This window comes from Battus philenor, unplaced genomic scaffold (assembly GCF_028537555.1).
Source record: "Battus philenor isolate CCGP_79_NKW_IND1 unplaced genomic scaffold, ilBatPhil1.0.hap1 SCAF_23, whole genome shotgun sequence".
In the NCBI taxonomy this organism is placed as follows: Eukaryota; Metazoa; Arthropoda; class Insecta; order Lepidoptera; family Papilionidae; genus Battus; species Battus philenor.
The window spans coordinates 10,247,269-10,271,367 of NW_027181686.1; the positions used below are offsets into that span (position 1 = coordinate 10,247,269).

Genomic DNA, 24,099 nt, shown 5'->3' on the forward strand with positions numbered 1-24,099 from the left:
CCTGGTGTATAGCATAAAGGGTTTTTGGTTTAAATATGTAGTATAAGGAAATTTGGCAGTTTAGCGCTAAAATGTGATAGTGGGGAGCAGGGGTCGGCAGACAAGAAGGTGTTGAGAGCTTGTTTATGTCCTGTGTAATTTCATGTTCGAAGGTGCGTAGCAGGTTTATTTATTTACACTTGGAAAAAGTAACAGCAAATAATTATGTGGAAAATTTTATAACAAGTTCTCGCTTATATATATATATATATATATATATATATATATATAGAACTATTTTTTTATTATTTATGATTTTAAAAAGTATTTCTTATTTCAGACTTGGCCGCCTATTTATCCGACTTACTTGTAAATTCTAGTTATTTTTTGAATTCGAGGAAAATTTTCTGTAAACAAACCCTGAAACAAGATGATTAGAAGACAGGGTTGAATGCGATAAAACCTTTGTAGACTAGCTATATATATACTGCAATAAAAGGGCTTGTCTCGCTTCTCTGGTACTGTTTACTGCCTCACGTCGCACACGCGACGTTGCCACTAAAATGAATGGGTCAAACAAGTTATTTATTTTCTTCATATCATTTATGAGGAGCAATATCTTAAAATAATAAAACAAAAAATTTAGTACACGAACATCGTGCACTTGTTCTTTATTTTGTAATATAACGCTAATACTAAAATATACTTAAATCCGGTAAAAGAATTCTACTTATTAAAATACCCGTTGCATTCTGCAATCTTTTATACAAAATGTAAGCGTAAAATGAAGCGTTCAAATCAATCAATAACCGATAAAAAAGCAGGAAATTTGTTATTTCTTCAAAACGATAATTTTTTTAATAATCACTTATTAGAAGACATAAACCGGCAAAACCTCATATTATGTGAAAGATCCTTTACTCCTAAACAATTAAGCCTTGTATAATAAACGATGACTTTAATCATCGATAGTAAAATCCAATAACTGATTTAATGTAAAATTATTAAACATAGGTAGACAATAAAGTACATTAAGTCAGCAATATTATTGCAATTTTATTTGTATAACAAAAAACAATATGTTACATAAATAAATTTGATATATATAATGAAACGTTTTAATGTCAAGCGAAAAACATATTTAATTCAATTTCAAGTTAATTGACAACAAACGATATTAACAAAACCTTTACTTACTAATAATCTATTATGAGATATTCTATATTGAGATTGAAATATAATTTATTATTATATTATTACGAAGTTTAATAAACGATATGAAATGAATTGAGAAATTTCGCATATTTATTGACCGAAACATATAATTCATTATGATATAGTTTTGTAAATATAAATTGATGTTTACTTGTGAGAGATTTAAATAATTTAAGTTGCCCACAAACACAGTACTGTGACATCAATATAATCTGTCACAAGAACAGGTCATTTGCGTACATAGCATTTCTGCAATCGCCGTTCGAAGGTAATATATAGAAGCGAAAAACGCGCGCAAACTCAGTCGAGCGCCGCCATTGTGATCTTACTGTCACTTTCAATTCTGAACTACGGTGTGTACATCATCTGTGACACAAATATGAAAATGAAGAATTCCATTATTATCCTCGCTTATTTAACAACTTTGACGTATGGAGAGAATTTGTTACGTGAGTAATATTTATACTTTATTTATTATTTAAGATAAATAACACGAGAACGCGTAAAAATGTTTATTTAGTTTGTCTTTTTTTCTTAAGATTTGATGTCTTTAGAAAATATTTGAATTGATCTTTTTATTTTTTTATTGGCTGCTGGTCTGTGTTTTCATCGTGTAAAACCAATAAATATGTTTAAATAATTATACTTAATAGTTTAAGTCGTTTAATGTCAAATTAAATCATATTTATTCATAAATAATATTAGATTAATGCAAAAAGTTTTGCATTTAAAACTTTTTCCTGTTTTGGTCTTAGTAAAATAACTGAAACGTAACTTACCCATTTTAAAATATTTAGCTTTATTGTTGCTATAAAAAATAATTTTCTCTTAGCTAAAACAATTACCCGGTGCAATCGTCAACGGTGATCGCATTTTAACTATAAAAATGTAAATGATCATATGAGAAATTGGTTGTGCAATTGAAAAATTGTCTTGTAGTTTTTTACGCCAGTATAATCTTTTGATTTTCGCATATTCTTTTGACAGTGTTCGCTTACATATTAAAGAAGTTCTGTGTACATTAAAGTATATAAAAGATTTGGAATTTGGTGTAGATTCTAGAGGTTTTTGTACCTGGCAAACAGCTCTAGATTCTATGTCATATTTAACTAACCGTCTATTTTATTCTTATTTACAAACAATAAAGCAGCGGTAGCTCAGCAATAAAAGACTAAGATTTTTAATCTTAAGTCGCGGGGTCGATTCCTGGAGTGCAATCTTATATAATTTATACTTGTGCATAAATTATATAGGATTTCCATTGCGCACAAGTTGCCAGAGGATGGGCAGTAGCGTCCTCTGCCATAATACCACACCACGATCGCCAACCCGCCGGTTAAACGTGACGATTATGCTCAAGCCCCTCTAGACATCTCTAGGGAAGCCCTATGTCTTCCAGGAGGCGTCCATCTGCTAAAAAGAAAGAAGAGTTGTAATAATATTACAAGATTTTTATATATGGAACAGTTTTAAGTACAGCATCTAATATGAAACCCTAAGGAATTTCACCTATCACTGTTTTCACACAATATCGGGTAAAATGCAATAGTTAAATCGTTTAAAAAAATTTAACTTAGATAAAAGAGGCTATTATCATGTCTTTATAATTATTTTTAGATGTATAATCTGTTCATCTTATGATCTATACTCAATGGAAAAAGAATGAGAGATATTGTGAAGGAAATTAGGAGAAAGAATGAAAGACATTGAGAATACGAAATAAATAAACAAAACTAAAAAATAAATAAATAAAACGAGAAATACGAAAGATGAGTGTAGAAAAATTATGTAAGTAAAATCCACCCATGTTAGGGGTTGAACAAGAGGTTTTAAAACGGGGCGATAAAAAAATCTATACTCAATGGGAGTTACCAAAATGTTCTCTTTTACTCTATTAGATCTCTTCTTATCTCTCATCCGGGTAGATAGCATCATACCTACTTTTTAATTATAATGCGGAAACATTGTTTACTGTATTTTGTATTGACCTATCTTGACATATTTGTTTTGTTCTGTATTACAAAATTTTGTATAGCGTTATCGCCATTATTTCATCCGTATTACGTTCACTGATAGATATACGTTTCCTGCATATAGATATATAAGATCGTGTACATAATGCACTTGGCAGTCCGTGGTCTCCACTACAGAACCTTAAGGCTTTGAGGGAGTATTAGCTTTGTGCCTTATGTGGCCTTTTCACTGCCCATTTATCTTGACAACCTGGTGACCTATGTCGTTTACATACATTTGTCTTTACCGTTGTTGATTGGCCACTTATAAACACGTGGAAGTTTTATTTTTGAAAAAAGAAGGTTGTTTATTAGGTTCTTATTTAAGCAACGAATGTAAACCTCTCAGTTATTCCTCGCAACTCTAACGTTACGCGTTGGTTACGTCTCCAGTCATGTAATAGTTTTAACTACAGCGAAGTAGACTTGGTAATAGTCTAGACGTTTTGTACTCGAATTGCGTAATTATAAAAAAAGGATCAACGACGCTTATGTTACAGATTAAAAATGATTGCACTAGAAAAATGCGGATATGTCAAATAAATCTGTTCTTTATTATCTGTTCATTATTCTTTTATTGGCAGATGAACAGTACGTGAGTAGATTTCGAATCATTTTTAAGTTAACATATATAAATACATTTGTCTTAAGTTACGGAAAACTGGTTATGTTGATCGTGTATCTTAGAAGATTTAACATAAAATTATTTTCATTATAATCTAAATAAATTTAAAATTATTTAGTTTTAATAACACTAACAACGACACATAAAAATTCGACTTATACTTGACGATCCGGTTTTGAAATTTCAAGTCGTTATTTTAAATTGTAGGATACTCACAGAATTTGACGGGAGGCCAACTATGATATTATCGACTTAGAATTTTTGGGGCCAAAATGATTATAATCTTCATTTTTATTATTGTATTATTAGTGCATTGTGTTGTTATTAGTGTTTCGGTGTTGCCATAAGTAATGCAATTATTGAATGAGTAAAAATAAAGAATAAATAATAAAAAAGAAGATATTCGTGCTTTTTACTTATATATTTATTTGTACACAGTGATTTATTATTTTTAATTGTAAATGAAAAGATTAATTTTCAATTTGAACAAAACTACCTATTTTATGTAATTTTAAAAGATAGTAACGTACACTTCTCAAAACGCGGGAAGGCAAACGAAAGTGACATCTGTCACTTTCATACTTTCAAAAAGAGTGCGGTGTGCGGTGACGATAGTGTTGCCATTTGAAATGGTTTATTATTTTTACGATCAATAAATATTTATTATTTTCTAATAGCTATTTAATGAAATTAACTTATTAAACATGATAAATACTATGTGATTGTCGTTTTAGCTGATAAACGCTCACTACAAGGCACCTATCTCCCCCTAAGATATCTATGGCGGATACTCCGTAATCGCCACTATTGGCAGGCGGGTTGGCGATCGCAGTGTGATATTAAGATACACAGACAACGCTATTGTCTATTCTATGGAAATTTGTTTGACAGCAGTGGAAATTCCATATAATTAATATACGAATTGTGAATTATATATACATGTCTGTTTCCCGAGAATCGAACTGCGACATACGATCGCAAGTCAGTCTTGTACCGCTTTATTACTTCTGCTCGCTGGTATTATGTAATTTTTAATTACTGCTACAAATATCATGAATTTTAAATGCCAAATTAAAATGTGTTATAATCTTATGACATATTTTATTATTAAGATTGACTTAAATATCAACATCTTAAAAATATCTTAGCGTACTTTTTGAAAATAACCTGAATTTATTTGATACAGGCACATGACTGATAAATAAAATCTTTTGTAACACGATGTGTTATATGTATAGCATACATCATAGTGGCATAAAATAAAAAAAACGCATTCAAGGTCCATAATGCTATAAAAGAGGAAAATTGACCATATCACTTTGTTTCATTTCGTAACAGGATAATATCACGACTAGAAACAAACAAAACACCATTAAACATCACAATTTGGATTCGTACCATAGAACTCCATGGACAGACATCCCATTATACGGATCATTTGTAAAGGTCACATAAATAAACTATTAATCCAAGAGAACAGAGGCGTCCTCAAAACGAACGCATAGTGGAATGTAAATCGGTGCATTGTCTTTAAAATTCAATGATCATACAACTAACGAGCGATGATGACCTTCACAGGTCGTTCGCGCTGTCACGGACGCTGTGCAGAACATGTTTTATCGTTCTAGAATTCTGCTACATTAAAAGCTATTTTAAATTATTTACATTAAAAATATTAAGATTATTAACAATTAATCAGGGGTGTCAAACTCAAAAGATAACTTCGGCTAAATAAACAATGCCTAAATTTAAAGGGGCCGCAAAAAAATCATTGGTCATGGTGGATTAGTACTACTATCTCTATCCCTTTCACTCGTTCCCCCTGGGGGACAGGGCAGTTATAAATTCTGGTAAAATAAGTTTCTCCATTTTTATTCCGCATTCTCTTTCATCCTTCACATTATCTTTTATCTGTCAGATCTTACTTGCACCTCCTTCCTTCCTTCGTGCATATTCCTAGCTCACAGTTTTTTACATTAATTATCATAGATTACGTTTTATCACACTGTTCATATATATTTTATTTACTTACATTACTTTAATTTTGCACTATGTTAATACTTTATTTCTTAATACTTTGACTAGTAGATTATAAAAAATATATATGACGTTAAATTATTGTTTATATCCTGACACATGCCATCACTTTTCTGACGCTATCATTTCTATTTCGAGATAAATTTGATTGGCTGAGAAGACTTTCAAAATTGACTCAAATAATGATTGGAATGCAAAGATGTTTATATTGGTTCACATGCACCGCGGTCGGAGAGTTTGGTACCCCTGATTTATGCATTATATAGCTACAATTTTAAAACACAGGCTTAGTTGATTTGTACACATTGCGTATTATTATAAATATATATTAATAATTATTGACATCTTATGGTACACAAAAATTGTTATTTTAAATGATGCTTTTTGGATAAAAATATAAATACATCAATCAATTAATACATCCATTTACTATTCCTTAATTGATTCACCGAAAGGATTTATTTTACTTTATCTGAAGATTATATGAAACTGCTGACTCAAAGTCTGAAGGTAAAGCCGGTGACACACCAAGAAACCATAAATATTCAAGATTCATCGTGTACACCAGCATGAATCTTAGTCATTTCAATAAGGAACAAAGAGATCGAATTGCAAATCACATATAAATATCTAATTAATTGCCATCGCTATTGGAACTCCGTGGAAGAAATAGTTTTCCGCTTTTAAGAACCTGGTACGTGATGAGAATTTACAAAAAAAAATTGTGTGACGTCATTGCCATTTTTAAAAATACAATGCAAAACATAACTTATCTGTTACTTCAAAAGCGAAAGTTACAAAAAGTATGAATGCTCAGAAAGCGTAAATAATTTACTTTTATTTAATTAAATGAATTTCATCGCTTTTGAACGATTTTACGATTACTGCTTTATTCGTAATTGTAATGTATATATCAACAGTAACTTTTAAATAAACAAGAACTGTAAACAATAGTACGCTTTCTTTTCTTAATTCAATTTGAAAAATCTTAAATTTAGGCGCTTCTTTTAAATGTTAAGTTTATTGGCGTTTTTCTTTGGGAGAATTGTCCTATTCTTATTGATTCTTATCAACTAAAACGATTCAGTCGTGATTTCTGGAATTGTTGTTCGCAATACCCTAGTAGATCTGTTCAACCTATAGTAGCAAAAGTAACATAAATATTTTTATTCATAAAGGCTGTCACAAGCTCTTTCGATTCGTCAATGAACATAAAATGTCGATATTTTAAACAATAAAAATATCCCTACATGCGTACATATAACTCACAGACAAATTTCAGCTATGTCGGACTTAATATTAGTGTAATTACTACATTATGCTGCATAAGAAGTCCACTGATGGACGTAGACCATAGATTTACAATAGAATCTGGTCTGCATCGAGTGTCTTCTGACAACATTAAGCAGATCATTTATCTTCGAAAAAAGCTAATGCATAAACCAAATAAATTCAAACATATATATATATGTACCTTTTTATTATCTTTAATTTAAGGTTGGGGGTCTTTCCATTTTTAAGGAAATTTATACCTCTCAGTGACTATTATAAACATTCAAATATAATTAATCAAACAAGACGCTTTATTATGATATCTAAATTCGTCTAACGGCTTCCGAGTTAGGTTCCGACAAAATACATTGGAGACCAACATCGAACGAGGCAACTGAAGTTTATTCAGTTGCCTCGACAGTAATTCTCTCTTACTTCGAATCTTGGCACATCTCATCAATACATATTAATTCCTTTGTAGTGTACAACTGTGTACGTTTTTACTATAAACTCCACTTATTAAAAATATGCATACTATCTATACTAAGGTATTCATAGTACGAGTAACATAGATGCGCTACAAAATATCTAAAAGGCGAATATCAATAAAGAAACAAAAAATTAACAATATACGATCCGAAAGCCCTGAGTTCGACAAAGCTTTGATAACCCAATAAGGCTAACAGCATCAACATCAAACCGAAATCAAGTATTTATGTCACAACCTCCAAGGTTCCTATGTTGAGACAAAAGCCTTATGCTAAAGCATTTACGGAGTTAAACATCATACGCATGCGCAGGAGCAAGTATCGGCCGCCCCGTTCCCATCAGTGCCTCGTCAACGCATCCGGCGGCGACGCCCATGCTCTTTTTTCTTCAACCCCCCACTTCGTCTTGTTTTCCTAAGGCGCGGTACAGCTTCCTAGTGGTTTGCCTGAAGTTTGAATAAAAATAATAACCGAAATGGTTGTAGTTCTGAAATTTTGCGTTTAGCAACAAAAAAATTATTACATATAAACGGAGGATAATATCTTTATTACATAAATTACACAATACTCACAAAGCTACTATTCATATTAAAGCGATTAAATAACGAAATCATATGTCAAAGCATTTTTCGACATATTTAGACGTCTTTCTTCGTTGACCCAGTTAAATTTCTTAACTTTTAAAATTTCCTGTGTTTTTATGAATGAAAGACGTTTAAGACGTTTGCGAAATGACCTTGCGACAAATACGTTAAGTACGTTGTAATTTTCCACGAACAAATACTGGGGCTTTCGAACAATGATATAACTTTTAGCCTCATTGGAAAGTTCATAATTGCTCAACGAGCCATAGAGCTGTACTAGGAATTTCTCTACAAGATCGAATCAAAATAATTGTCTTATAAGCAGAAGTAGGTTTATGGCAGTAACTTACTAAGTTAGTAAATAATATATGACGTCACCACTTAAAACCGTTAAAAAATCAGATGGATACTGGCAGTTGGGCAAAAAAATTAATAACCATATAATTTATACACTTACACATAACTTGAAATACCCAAATACAAGTGAATGCAACTCATACACAGGTCGATGCATTTAATATTGCCTACATTACTCCTCTTATTTGAAGATCAGGACCAGGAATTGTTTTATTAGGAGATCGTTAAGCTAGTACTTAGTTTCGGTTGAAGTTGATGCCTTTAACCCGGAGGCTTTTACAGCTTCCAGGTTAAAGGCATCAATCAAGGGTCCGTGAACTTAAAAATAAAACAGAAGCTGGACAGACGAATTCCAGCTGTACGATGACGTTCGCACGTAGTAAACCGCTCTACCCGAGTAGAGCTGTGTAGTGTTGATGTTGTGTATGCGGCTTGGGACGGCAGCGTGGACCACAGGCGAGCCAAGAATGGATCCGGATCCAACCTCAGTTCGTCCACGCTGTTCGCGGTTAGAGAGCGGGCGGCCCTAAGAACGGATTTTGTGGTGAGTAGTGTTTTGTTCTATTGTGAATGACGCGATTTCCTGTACGGAGTGTCAGGTGAAGTGGTCGCTGATGCTGTGTGGTTAGCGCTTGCAGTGTTTTGAGTGTCTGCAGCGGGAGTTAAGCTCTTATGGTCCTAAACCGTCGCTCCATGACCTCATCGGTACATCACCAAGCATTTATGTTATTTAGACGAACTCTTCATAGAACAACCTGGTTAAAAGTTCCTTTAAAGAGACCCGTCCATCATTCCAGTTCGAGAGTTCCCAAGGCATATATGTGCATAACGTCAAGGGATTTTATATAAAATCTTGAAAAGCACTGCATTTCAATATATAAGATATGTCTCTTATAAACAGATGCTTCGATCATCATCATTTTATTGTGTATCAAATAAAGTAAACACATTACGAAAAACCGTGATATCAGATTTCCCGATCTATGCTGAAACATAAACGCAATCGATCGTAAGCAAGTTCAGATGACTATTGCGATACGTGGATGGGGCTTTCAAATCTTTCTCCATACTTGTGAGGAAATGGTTTGCGAAAACACCTCTCATTTCGTTTTAACTGGTTACGATCTCTTTGTTTGTAGATCAATGCTCCTTGACCTTCAATCGATATTTGAACGCCAACATATGCAATTAATATCTAATTGTGTAATACATAAGCTATATATAATAATAATATGCATTTCTATTTTATTTAACGCATATACATTAATAAGTTTATTATAAAACTATAATATATGATGCAATCCACATACAGGCTACGAACATTAACTATAAATAAAATAGTTTTATTTTGCGAGCAAGCAATACTTTATACAGTGTGTTTGTTTGGTTATTACGTGCAAAAACTTTAAAGGGAGATAAATACATAGGTCGTTTATCAACAAAAAGGTTTTACATCTATTTCCAATCATTTTTTATAAAGTGGCAGAGTGATCAAAATTGTGTTACATTATTATTTTTTGGAATGGTTAGGTCAATAACTTCTAGCAGTACAAAATCCACTTAGGATCATTTACAATGACTATTCGTATGTTATATTCTAAAACAAATACAAATGATTTTATACAGTTATTTGTAATAATTCATTCATAAGTACAAGACAAATCCGATTAATAAATAAACATGAAGTCACAAGTTTTAGCATTAAAAAAAGATTCCGTCGAGAATTATCATTATTTCAGTTTAATCATGTCCAGTGTTGGATATAAACCTCCCCCATAGATTTGTAATAAACCGATTGGAAACGGCCTGCATCCGACTAATAGTCGTAGTCATTACTATCGTCGTTTCAGCACATAGACGCCCACTGCAAGGCATAGGCCTTCCCAAAAGATATCTATGGAAGATATACCATAATCGCCACGCTTTGTAGGCGGATTGGCGATCGCAGTGTGGTATTATGGTACGCACAGGACGCTGTTGCCGACCCTCTGAAAACTTGTTTATGAGCAGTGGCAATCCTATTTCATAAATGCACAAAGTGTGAATTTTATAAAATTGTATCCCAGGAATCGAAACCAGCGACATATGACCGTAAGTCAGAGTCCTCTAACGCTAAAATACCACTGCTCAACTAATAATATCGACAAGTAATTTTAATTAAAACTTAATTTCGTTTTAAAATTGAAAATGAAAAGGTATTAGAAATAGAGAAAGATTTAAAAAAAACTGTTCAATTCGTTCAGAAGACAATTACTGTTATGAAATTAATAAGTATTAATAGAAAAAGAAGCCTTCGATTTTTAAACAGAGAGATAGAAAAACTATTTTTTTAAATTTGGAACGTTGTCAATTTTAGAACAAACACTTGCATATATTATCATTTAATGTCTATGCGTAAGATGAAGTCGTCGACGTCCAGTGGTCGGTAATCTCAATGACCCGGTGTTGCCACACGTGGACAGAATGCGAAACACGAAGGTCACCCAACTTCGGTTGCACAACCGTTGCAACCGCAGCGGCGGGTCGCGGCTCACGTGGCTTACGTTTATGGCGCTGTTTATTACCGCTATGTGTAAACATGCCCTTATTGTTAAAGTTCGAATTTTAAATTTTTCCACTAATTAATATTTACATATTATACGCAAAAGAACCTCCTTCGTAGGTATGTAAACGGCGCGGCGTAGATATAAGGGGTGATTGATATATATATATATAATACTTTATAGGAAAGTAAAGGTCATTCGTCTGCAAAATTTTCAAAGTTCTTTCACCTATAATCACCCTATATAGAAAGATCACTCCTAATATCACAAGGCCAATAACTTTTGGCAAACAAACTATGCAGTCACAGATAGTAATCAATAATTAATTTTAATATGTAGTGATCCGAATTTCGAAAAATTTTTCAGCTACTATATTATCATTACGTTATTTCTGAAACCTTTGATTTTGGATGTGACATTAACTGAGCTAGCTATATATTCTCCTTTACAGCTCTTACACCTATTTCCAATCATCCTTTATAGAGCATAGCAAAGGATTTCTACCCACAAAGTGAATCACACTGAAGTCGTGGGCAGGTAGGTAGGTTTCTGGATACAGGCCCCTTCCATCCCAGAGAGATTTTGGATAGCTGCTAACATGAGAGTTAAAAGAGTTGAGTTGAAGACGTTCAAGATAAATAAAAGAAGGAAATACTGGACCTCGTTATCAGACGGGGCAAACGCTTGTACCTTTCTTTTCTTAATTTTAAATCTGAAATTAAAAGTTCATTATTAAATAAATATTGTTATAGCATTCACCAGTTTTTAGTTAATCTAAATATGTATTAATTGATTAAATTTCTGACCGGCTCTTCTCGTCAGCATACACTAACGTTTTTATAATGTGAAAAAATAATAAAAGAATCAAAAGTGCGTAAAAAATCCTAAGATATTTTGAATTTCAATTTAAAATAGTGATTTCGTTTTACGACTGCTATCTAACTAGTTCGTGGCGTAAAATTTCACCGTGGTTACGCAATTCACTTTCAATATTACGTAAATAAACTCTCTCAAGCCGTATCGAGTTAGGATAGGTCGTCTTCGGTGTTACCAATTTATAAAATCGTTATTTATTTACACACAAAGCACATATATTTTAGTTTTATTATCTTGTATTCATAAAAACTTTTATCAGCTAGTAGTTTAAAGGATTTTTATTGTTAATAATAATGAAAGTACTTTAAAAATTAAGCTGTTGCAACTGCCTTGAAAATGTTCTCAGCGGCGACTACAGGCCGGTAGATAAGACGTGGGTAGATCAACAGATAGAAGGACCAATATAGTCAACGTCGTAGAAAGTAACTGGATGCGAGCAGCGCATGACCGGTCATCAAGTCGATTTCTGGTTCAATCCAATGCAATTAGACCCCGTTATCAGACGAGACAGACGCTTGTATACTACTTCCCTTTTCTTAGTTTTAAATCTAGAATTAAAGGTATACTATCTAACTTATTTTAACAGCATTCAAGACTTTTGTGTAGAATTTTAGTTTGTTCACTTATTTGCACATTTAATATTATAATGTACCCATCAAATATTTTTAAATTTAATTTTGTGTATTTACCCGGCTTTTCTTAGCAGATCAGTATTCCGAGCTGGTGGTAGCTTCCCTAACGGTCCGACTACTTCTTTTTTTCATCGCTTTCTCATGGCCGAGCGTGGTAGCCAAGTACATCAGTTTCTGCTACCATCCTTCTCTAGCTGTGTTCAATTTTTTAAAAGCTTTTTGGAGCCTTGCACGGTGGTATTGCATGCTTTTTAAATAGCGTCAGTTCAGGGAGTAGGTGACCATCTTCTGGCTCTTTTACCCTCCACATTGCCAACAATTACGAGCTTTTCTATATTACAATGACCCATTTATAATTCAAAAGTGCGTGTCTACTTGAATAAAGATATTCCGAATTTAAATTTGTAAGAAGGAGAATTGAACTAAGGAACCTTATTGAATTAATTTTTAGTGAATACGGTAATAAATTAAACAAAAATAATTTAATTGATTTGGATTTCGCTTTATGTTTTCTGATACGTAATATTTCTTTTACTTAATAGAAAAATATTTTTAATAAATTTACTCATAACTAGTCAATCACAGGTATAGTTGCGATGAGCTTTCGTAACACTAATGTAACGATTACAAGTATTACGAGAGGCTTCGACTGTACCTTGTACAGTCGGCAACAGAAATATTCGTTACAAGGTCGCCAGAACAAAGTTAATGAGTACGCGGAGAAATGGTAAACAATTTTGTAACTTCAGTATGATAGTTGTAGAGTGCAATCACTATATTTTGGAGAATAATATAACAATTTATCAGTTAAAATATAAGTTAAATATATCTAGAATATGTTCTGAGATATGTGAAATCGAAAAGTAAATATAGTTACAGAAAGTAATCATTATTTACATTGGTCACGCCGTAACTTAGAAACGGATTTACCGATTTCATTCACCTTATTTTTAATTTTCGATTACTTTGTAGTTAGAATAGGAGTAAATATATGCAAATATATATATATATATATATAAAGATAAATATGTAATACAACTATTGATTGTTTGTAAAAACAATCAACTACTGTTTCAGTATTTAGTTTATTTCGAGCTCTGATATACACTCTTATATTTAAAATGTTAATTGAATTGTCATCTCAATTGATGTTTGTACCTAGAATTGTTACCAATAACATAGACAGCAGAAATAATTTTATGTGTTAAAAAAGAGAAATATTCTCCTTAAAATGACTTTATGATTCCGATAAACATTGCACTACCGTAATTGGATTCATTTGCAAAATTCCTTACCAATTATGAACATGGAGTATCGGGACTGTTCCATAAAAGGATGAAGTGTGAAGGCCTATTGTGCCTTGCAGCCGAGACGTCGAGACCGCCATACTAATGTCCCATGATTCACCATTGTTTTGGTCACCACGTGGGTTAAATAAACAGAAGTTGAAACACCTTGAAAAGCTTCACAATTATCGTAACCAAGAGTAGCTTATTTATTTGAAATGAAATAATTACGCATCTATTTTCATCTGCGAGTAATTAATTTATTAGTTTATTGCCTTTTATTATCAATACATTTTTTATTCGTTTCAATAAATAGGTCGATTACATGATTTAAAAAACTATAAAGAAATGTAAAATAAAGGAAGTATATATAAGTAATAGTAGTACCAAATAAAAAGTGTGTACGTAAGAGACAAAACCATATACTTTCTAGAAGTGAAATCCACATGCATTAAGAAGTAAAAGAGGTTTCATTTAAATATATATATATATATGTATATATTGTGAAAAAAAACCATGTTAATTGTAATTATTTTAGCATTTAATTAAATAATTATTACTATAACATTTTATATTTAAGAGTACCAACAATGGAAACATTTACTTAGCTGCGTACTGCAGTACAACTTAAACCTTATTACAGCGATGATTTTTCTATTCAGTAAGGTAAGTAATATATATATATATATATATGTATATATATATATATATATATACCTTACTGATTATGGTATATATATATATAATATATATAATATTACTGATGAAGCACAATACAATTAACATGGTTTTTTTTTGTATATATATATATATATATATATATATATATATATAGCTGTGCAGGCAAATTGAACGTTCTATTAAAACTAGGCACAGCAAAGGTAAGTTTAATTAGAAAATTGAAATTCAAAAAATCAATCATAAACATATACAACCATTGTATGGAATTATATAATAAAGAATATGATAAAGAACATAGTGCGCAGCCATGAAATATTAGAAGGGGTTGAAATTATAATAACATTAAAATACAAAATATTTATAACATATAAAGTACATAATTAAAATACAATGTAAACATGTGTTCAGTGATAAACAGAAGTAAACATCTCCATTGTAATAAATTTGACATTTAACACGAAAAGTTCAAGGTTGTGTCATTTAACTCTGTATGTAAATTAGCAATATTTTAAATTAAATTCCTCAATATTGTATAAATATTCATGAAGTATTGTTACTTTTGATAGAAATCTCAGATATATTAAATAGAAAGTATTATGTATATTAAAGTACTAAGTATTATGTATATTGCGTAACTACCTTATTAAAATTTAAATTAAATATTGAACATTTTCAATTTTTTTTCTCTATTCAAAAACTGGTTCCGAAATTGACCTTTGTTTTATTTTAACCTATTGAACATGAACTTACCTGACTTATAATGCAACTAAGGATAAGATTCTTACACTATTGTCATCGGTAGCTTAGATCAACTTAACTCGATCTAACTTACCTCGAGACACTGGGAGCCCTGAACATTGAAAGTTTTTTTGTGACCTTCGTGTTTTGGAACCTCCCGTTTCCCCCTGCCACGGTCCAGGGATGTTACATTTCAGTTAAATGAGTTTTTCAGGTTTTTTAATTTCTTTTCACATACTCTTTTCTTCCCTCACAATATATTTTATGCCTTCCTTTTGCATATATATTTTCATATGTCCTATCTCCTTCCATACATCACCTTTCTTCTCTCATCTACATTCCCTGGTCACAATTCTATGTTACACATCTATACATATCATAGATTATAATCACTCATATGTAAATAATACATTTTATTTCTAGTTACAATAACAGTTAAAAACTACTCGTTTTTTTAAATTTTCAATATTTTACCTACATTGATTTTTATGTCATTTTTATCAATTATTTATTTATTTCCTGTGAGTCTTACCAAGCATTAGTATCTAGGGTCGAGTTTTATTTCTATTTATTGTGATCTGCATCACTTTTTTTATATTACATAAGAAATGTAGGTCGCAGATTGTCTTTGCCCATTTGGGAAGCGATACTTGCTCCCTCTATCTTTCTCCCCACCTTTACCTCGGAATCAAAACGGAAAATATTGAACGTCAAATGATATTAATTTTAAAGCCTTAAACACAAAACTTCACTATCTCTTCAAACAAATTAGTAATGTACTCCTTAACAGGTCAAAAATTTTATTTATATTATCTCTACAAACTATAACAAAAGCACTAGTTAAACGTTCCAAGAAGACTCCTTAAAGTAAAATTATAAAAAAATGTAATATTTACTGAATATTAATTAATATCCGTAAATAACTATCTAAAGAGAAATATTTATGCCTTTTACCCTTGCGGTCTTGCGTGTTTCCAAAGCCATATAGTTTACCAGATTTTAAATGACATCTCTAGATATCGTCTACCTGTATTGAAACATGTACGCATTTTATCTCTGCGTACTAAAGTGTAAACACAACCACTTAATTATTCAGGTGCCAAAAATGGATGATATCTGGTATATGGTCCACCGAAATGGATAGATGTATGTACCTCCTCACACTCGCCGCCTAAAATGCATACTCTATCAATTGTTTCTTTATTATACATTAATAAATATGCGTACGTATTATGAAACACGAAAAATGTTGAAAACATTCTTTATACCCTCCCATAAACGTCGCGAACAAAACAAATGTCGTAAAGAGAATAAAGCGGCTATTCACGCTATTATAACGCCATCGTTGTGAGCCGTTGCCAAACCGACCGAGTTGCGAAGTAACTGAATTGTGCTTTTACCAACAGCTGGAGATTTCACGAGGTGTCGCCAGAAGGATGTCAAGTTGAACGACTGCCTCAAAGCCGCGGTTCCGGACGCGCTGAGGAGAATGACTAAAGGTAACTTATTGTACTTAAGTAAAACATTTGTTAATACTTAGTTTTCTTTTTAATTTTTGAGATAAATACAATTAAGTTGTTTATTTTTATTAGCGGTTAAATGCTGTTAACTTTAATTTCTCTAGCAGCTTTGTCTCAGGGCTTGCGAATCTACAATCCGCAAACATCATATATTGACGCCCAACCAACTGTTTTATTTTTATCTGTACTTATAAAGATATTAAATCGGGTAAGCAAAATAAAGCAGTTTAAAAAAAAAACAGAAAAATATAAAAAGCAAGTAAAATTGTAAACAAAACATTAGAATAAACAAAGTTAAATGTGATACCAACTGTGATAATATCTACAAATTTAATCAGTAAAAATAGTTTTAGCACTAATTGAATTGTGATAAAAAAGTGAGGCGAAAGATGAAAGGTTATGAAAACGAGGAACCTAAAAATGAATGAACACATATCATGTGAAGTATGCTAGAAGACCGAATGATCTTAAGGAGACTAAAAGAGGAGTAATGAAATAAAAAGAATGATGTGAAATAATAAATTCCCTGTCTCTAAACGAGATAGGGGAGAACAAAAGGCTCCCAATAACAGGGTCCTTAAAAATACTGTTTTTCACTTTGTAGGGCGATCTAGGGATCAACTTAATAATCTAATGATGCCTTTTGTTTCATACAGCGTAGGATTCTCATACAGCAAAACTACCTTGGTATTCCATACAAAACAGTTTATCTTGTTTTTATTTTATACATCGATTATCATTATTTCAGGACTTTTGGACGTTTTACTGGGCAGAGGCCTCTCTTTTAGATTTCTAATATGACCGGTAAAACGCGGCCTATAAGCAACTTATTCTAACTTAACAAGTTAGTCTGTCCACCGTATGGATGGACGTTCTGCGCTTCGTTCTCCGATGTGTGGTCTCCATTCCAAAATCTAAAAGCACAAGCAACTATACGTTCTACACGCTATGTGGCCTGTCCATTACTGCTTTAACTTGCCTATACGATGGGCATTCGATTATTGTTGTTCGTCAACGGATCTTCTCATTCCATCTCGTAGAGAAATCTCGAGCGTAGCCGAATGGCTCGTTGAGCAACTGTAAGGATGTGTACACAACATTTGAGTTTTTACTATTTTTTTATTTCATTACTGTTTTCATTTTATTATTAAAGCATATCAAGAACGTAAACACAAATATATTTAAATATATTACTGTAAATCTTAAAGCTGTGATGACTACCGAACTAAGGTGAATAATAAACTTTACCACTGTTGTGATAACAGCGCAACTTTTAAACCAAAATATTCTTTATTCGAACAGGCACTTTCGAATCGTCAATCAACATAAAATGTCGGCATTGTTATCCGCTACAGGAAAGCTTGGAAGTTCTGCTGAGACCCGGAAGAATATCAACAGTTGCTCTAAACAAATATAGTTTTAAAAAGAGTGCTTGACTATAATTATCTTCCTGAGTGAGCAGCAATAACACTTAATTTCAACGCATTAACAGGCATTCTTGGACAGAACAATATACTTTTTTTTATATTAGTTCGAACTAAAATTATGGTTCGGCTATGTTTGCAATTATGTAATAGTGTTTTTGTAATGTCCCTGCATTTGGGGCCTTCATTCTCGTTATGGGTGAATAGGATCTTTATTTCAACAACAGTTTTTTTTTTCATTTTAAATTTTTTATGTCTATACTCAGGTATCGTCCTTCTCAACATTTTTTCTTTTCTCAATAATTCTTTTCTCTAATTTCCTTCACAATATTTATAATTTCTTTCCATACTTTTCTTCCAAAGACCGTCTCATTACTTTCACCTTCCTTCCAGGATGCGACAATTTCGCATTAATTATTTTCATTTCTTAATTCTATATCTTTCATACATTTATTAGATATTATAATTGTGGTTGCAGGTATTCCAGCGCTGTCCGTGCCGCCCTTGGAGCCACTTCTCGTCTCGGGAATGAACATTGAAAGTGGCGCCGGACCGGTGGTCATCACGCAAGTGTATAGAAACATTCAACTGCACGGCCTCACTGACTCCATACTTACCTCATACAAGTAATCAACTTTATATTCATACTTATTAGGTTCAAGATAAATGTTTCTTTCAAACTCTATTTATATCTCTGTTTCGTGTATGGTATATCCTTCCATTATACAGATGTACATTGTAACAATAGACTCATGATGTGGTAGTAAAAGTTTTTATAAAAAAATGTGCGTGGTAATTTCCGGACATGTGCCGTCTTTTATTACCTCAGTTGTAATATCTATGGCGTCTACTAACACTACTACTAAAATAGTTTAATCCGATGAAACTGTAGTCGCGAGCTAAGGTTCCCAGGAAGCGTTCGAACCTTAAAAGCGGTTTTAGACTAAGCGCACCATCCTTCTCGCACTTGAAGAATCTACAAATGTGTATGGCTGGTCAAAAAACTACTAAAACGTACTAATCCTACAACAAACCTCTTTATTGAAACTCTCTTGAGATTAAGTATTCTTTTTCAAATTATTATTCATTTACAATCATTTGTAGTGACGACTTACGTAATGGGGGGAATGTCAGGAAGGCCTAATTTGACAGAAACTAGATTCAGATTGAACTCTCTTATAATCACATCTTTCAGCTTAAAGTTACGTGGGTTCCAAACGCATCCTGGTCTTAGAGCTTCATCCCGGCTTTTTTTACTTGCAGAATATACTCAATACAGTAGTACATCAATTCATTCACAAGCTGTATTTCTTATAAGTTAAATAGATAGCACCGCGAAGATATACAGGATGTTCGGTTATAGTTTTAAAGCCTAAAATAGATAAACATGTCGCCTATTCAGTAGAAATAAGCTCTAATGGTTTTACATGTGTTTTCGCTCTGAAATAGATAACATTATTTTTTTTTCTATTAGAATGCGAATGGTCAATGACTTTTGGCAGAAAAACTCTGCAAGGGGAGATAGTAAACAATAATTACTTTTAATTTGTAGTAATGCGAGTTAAGAAAACTCTTTTTCTTACTATATTATACGTTATTGATTAGTTTTGAAATCCAAAATTTTCGATTGCACATTCATGTCTCAATGTATAGTTCATTTACCGTCCATTCCTCTTACCTTTTTAGTGCATTTACACCTATAACCAATTATCCTATATAACTATATAATGGCAGCAAATTTGATAGACCCGTTCTAGAGTTTTACTACACTCTGTATAAGAGAAATTGCAGTTACATGACGATATAAATCTACAAAAAATTAAATAAATCTCTGCGACAATTGCCTCTGAAATACTTCAAAATCAAACTTAAACTGTGGCTCATTGACATGTAATTGTAAGTAGATTCATAAAAGATTTATTGTAGTTTTACTTATTTTAATCTGGATCATTATATTGAGTGTTAAATAAGTGTTTAAATATTATATTTCATTTAAGACGTTCTCTTTAGTGAAGTAGGTAGTTCAATTTTGTAAAAAATTTTATTCCAAATACTTGTCGTAGAACATGTCTTTCTGTTTTTACGTTGTTATTAACATATAATAATTATAAAATCCTGTTACCATGTTTTTAGCATATAAATTTTATTTATATATTTACGCTCAACAATATATTATTCGATTCAGTTTATATTGTAATAAATGAAGTAAGTTATAAATAAATAAATTTCAGGGCTGACCTCAAGCACTACAGATTGAGAACAGATTCATTGACACCGAAGATGGATTTCATCGCGGACTACGTGATGAAGGGACGTATTCTCGTTCTACCGATCCAAGGGAAAGGAATCGCCAATATTACTATGGGTAAGTTGATAGTGTCTCCGAGATAGAGGACGGCTCAAGTGCTTTATATATGGCCACATACTAGAACGGTGATAGAACCGTTTTGCTTACTTCTTCTCCCATAGTTAACCATCATCATTTCAACTATGGGACGTCCACAGCTAGACCTAGGCCGCTCCTATGGATTTCTAATGGGTCAGGTGAGGCCAGCCTACATGTAGCGTCTCTCAACGATCTGAACAAGGTGAACGTTATGAGTGGTTATCCTTCGCTGCAATTGCTTGTCTGTGGTCTCCACTCCAGAAATTTAAGGCCCCGGCGGTGATCAGTTCTGCCGTATTATGTGCCTTCTGCCATTCAACTTGCCAATCCGCGAATTTAGTTACTGTAAATAGGTCTAGACTAAGCGCCTTCAGCGCACTACTATCCATAAACACAGTAAATCAGGAAAGACTAAAATTAGTCAATGGCAAAAACAAAAATAAAAACTCTTATGTATGTAGTAGTGTTCAAAGCATTGTGCAAATTTTAGAAACTTCGATATTTTAAATAAAGAAATAACTTGCTTAACATGCAAACTTTCATTTCAAAATATTCTTATGCGGTTTAAATATGCTTAATTAGGGTTGCTTAAAATTATTTTATTATTATTACTGAAACATATTTAATATTGTCTTTTGTGAATAGATTCTAATATGTACGCACTACTAGGGAAAGTTAATATAGCTAGCGCTACCTATTAGGCATTATAAAAAATAATAGTTACAAAACATTTGAATTGATTTGAGATTGATTAAATAAGAAAAATTCGATTATTTGGCGTTGATGATATCATCACTATTTTTGTTTCTTAACATTTCAGTTAACCTGGTTGTGAAGCACGATTTAATTGGCGAACCTGTGACGAGGAATGGAGAAACCTTCATGCATATTAAGGATTACAAAGTGAAATTTGTACCGGAAAGGGTTATTTTGCATTTCTCTAACTTATTCAACGGAGATAAGGCACTCGGTGACAACATGAACAAGTAAATGTTTATGCATTGATTTTATTTATATGTTTAGTCGCTAGATGGCATTATAATATATTCATTTAATTTACAGGTTCCTCAATCAAAATTCCGATTTGGTGTTCAATGAGTTAAAGGAATCCTACGAGAAGAGCCTGAGCTCAGTTTTTCAAGATGTTACCAACAAAATATTTGACAAAGTTCCAATGAACAAAATCTTTCCAGAAGACTAACTATAGCTGTGATCAAAAATTATTTTAAAGTTACATTCGTTCATAAGTGCGTGACTATGTAAAATGGCAATGAGAGTGAATAATATTTTAAGTTTAATAATTTTATAAGATAATTTTTAGAGTTACCAAGTAATGTTTGATGAATTTTTGTATTTATAATAACGCTTTAATAGGATTCGATGTTCTTACTTTAAGTAAAAATAAATCGTAAAAATTTTAATTGGTTTTTATTTTAAAAGTTATTTACACGTATACGAAGTAATAAAACATAAAAACTTTATTACAAAATTGTAAATAGCGCCATCTAGTGACGACCAACACTCACGTGACCATTGCATATGGTGCATTTCTGTTGTTTGGGTTATATTGCGGAGGCCTGGTGATAGGTACGCAAGTGTACTTTAGTATTCTGGGTGGAATTTTCTCTAGGGTTCCTTCCAGTTCAGTGTCCACAGCGCGACGGGCTCTTTTCATGCATGTTCTTTTGCAGCATGCTTCATTTATAAATATCACTGAAAGCAAAAACCAATTGTTTTAGATTTGAGGAACTTTAGGAGTAAACAGACGTTCTATATTTTAATTGATTTCATTTGAAACACTATTGTGAACAGAAGTAGGATCACTGTCCCATACGGGATGCTAGTATAGATAGAACTACTCGGTTAATTATACACGTGGATTAATATTATTACGGGTTCCTATAATTACATTGCTTATACGTAGCTTTATAGTTTTCTTTATAGCTATTAAATATTCTTATTCTATGAAGTAACGCTCCGACCCTAGATTACTTAGAGAACCATTGGCTAGTTATTGTAAAGAATCTTATTGCCTTCAGCATTCTGCGGCCCAACCTGGTGAAACTATAAATACCAATGGGTAAACAGAACTTGACATAAAAAAAGACTAATTGGTTTGTGGGATTTCTCCTGGAGCCTAGGTATTAACAATACGAAGTCCGTAGTAGAAGTGTTTATTCATTCTATTCTATTCTATTGATTCGATGAAGTTAATGCTGCTAGCCCTTAGGCTTTTAAAGCTTCGTCGAATATGAGTTCACGGAACGGAAGGGTCAATCAACTATTTTATTCATTCAAACTTTGCTCGTATTTATATCGACGTGAATAATGAATTACATTTCTATGGGATTCCCCTTTTTGATGCGCCGCTGACGATGACGTAATATTGCCCCTAAATGTTTACAAATTTAATAAGCAACCTAACAATAAACAAACACATTTTTATTAATCTTTTACATGAAAATAATCATCAAAATTCTTATTATTCTGTCTTTGAAGAAAGAAGTTATTGGCTGACTTTATCTTGGATCAAAGCGAAAATTAATAATGTCGTATTCGTGTCTTTATTTATGAGAGTGTTTGGACAAAGATTCGTTAAAAAATCTTCAATGTATACTAACATAGTCCTAGTAGGAGCGCATATAAAAAAAGTCCTAAAGCAGCCACTTCTAATTCCGACGCCATCCTGAAGTACAATAAATTATAATATGTAATTATTATTTGAGGATACATATCGACATCACAATTGTTATAAAATCTAAAGAAAATAAATCAATTAATTACAAACTTTTAATTAATATAATACTGTGGTCAAAAAGTAAGGTGAAATTGTTATTTAATAGTCCCGGGCATTAAGAAAGCAGGTAATTTTCTTTTCCTAGGTTGGTAGGACTATCTATAACATTAGCCAAGCGTTTGTTGTCATAAGATTATTAATTTTCTTTGAGTTACGTGTAGTTTTTTTAGTTATAATTTTATCAAATGCGTAAGTCTCGATAAGTTCCAAAATCAACTTTTTGGGTAAAAAAACTCGTCTCATACAGTTCCACAACCACCGAATTCTCCGTGATTTGGCTTCGTGCGACTTCTGTCTATTCAGCAAACTCAAAAAGCCAACGCGGGGAAGTCGTTTTGACACAATCGAGTAGATAAAAACTGAATCGAAGAAGGTCTTAAAGGCTATACCGAAAAGACTGTTGAAAAATTGTTGGCAAAATCGGACGGGAAACGCTTTGAAGGGGATGAAATTGATTTTGAAGGATAAAAAAAGAATTCACATTTTCTAAACAAATTAACCTTACCTTTTGAACACAATATTACGTAATATTTAAAACGCACTTCACGGAATTGTCGCGTTCCTTCAAGTACGCTTAGTATTATTAGCCACTACAGCCACAACACTTAGTTCAGTCGACTCCAAGATTTTGTCGTCGTGGTCAACGC

At 32.3% G+C, this 24,099-nt stretch overlaps 1 protein-coding gene across 1 annotated transcript; it reads left to right on the forward strand.

The window, feature by feature from the left end:
* Nucleotides 1–1,509: 1,509 nt before the first annotated feature.
* Nucleotides 1,510–22,015, forward strand: LOC137924251 (protein takeout-like). Its single transcript, XM_068767630.1, has 6 exons — nt 1,510–1,643; nt 16,732–16,824; nt 18,748–18,895; nt 20,501–20,634; nt 21,476–21,641; nt 21,718–22,015. Exons 1-6 carry the CDS (start codon nt 1,574–1,576, stop codon nt 21,854–21,856), a joined length of 750 nt encoding a protein of 249 aa, XP_068623731.1. The 5' UTR covers nt 1,510–1,573; the 3' UTR covers nt 21,857–22,015.
* Nucleotides 22,016–24,099: the final 2,084 nt, after the last annotated feature.

What these genes read in the sequence shown, in the direction of transcription:
- LOC137924251 (XM_068767630.1), top strand. Translation starts at nt 1,574, where the DNA reads ATGAAAATGAAGAATTCCATTATTATCCTCGCTTATTTAACAACTTTG. An exon ending in GCTGAGGAGAATGACTAAAG is followed by an intron (nt 16,825 to 18,747) that starts GTAACTTATTGT and finishes TTGTGGTTGCAG; the next exon opens with GTATTCCAGCGCTGTCCGTG. An exon ending in AATCGCCAATATTACTATGG is followed by an intron (nt 20,635 to 21,475) that starts GTAAGTTGATAG and finishes TTAACATTTCAG; the next exon opens with TTAACCTGGTTGTGAAGCAC.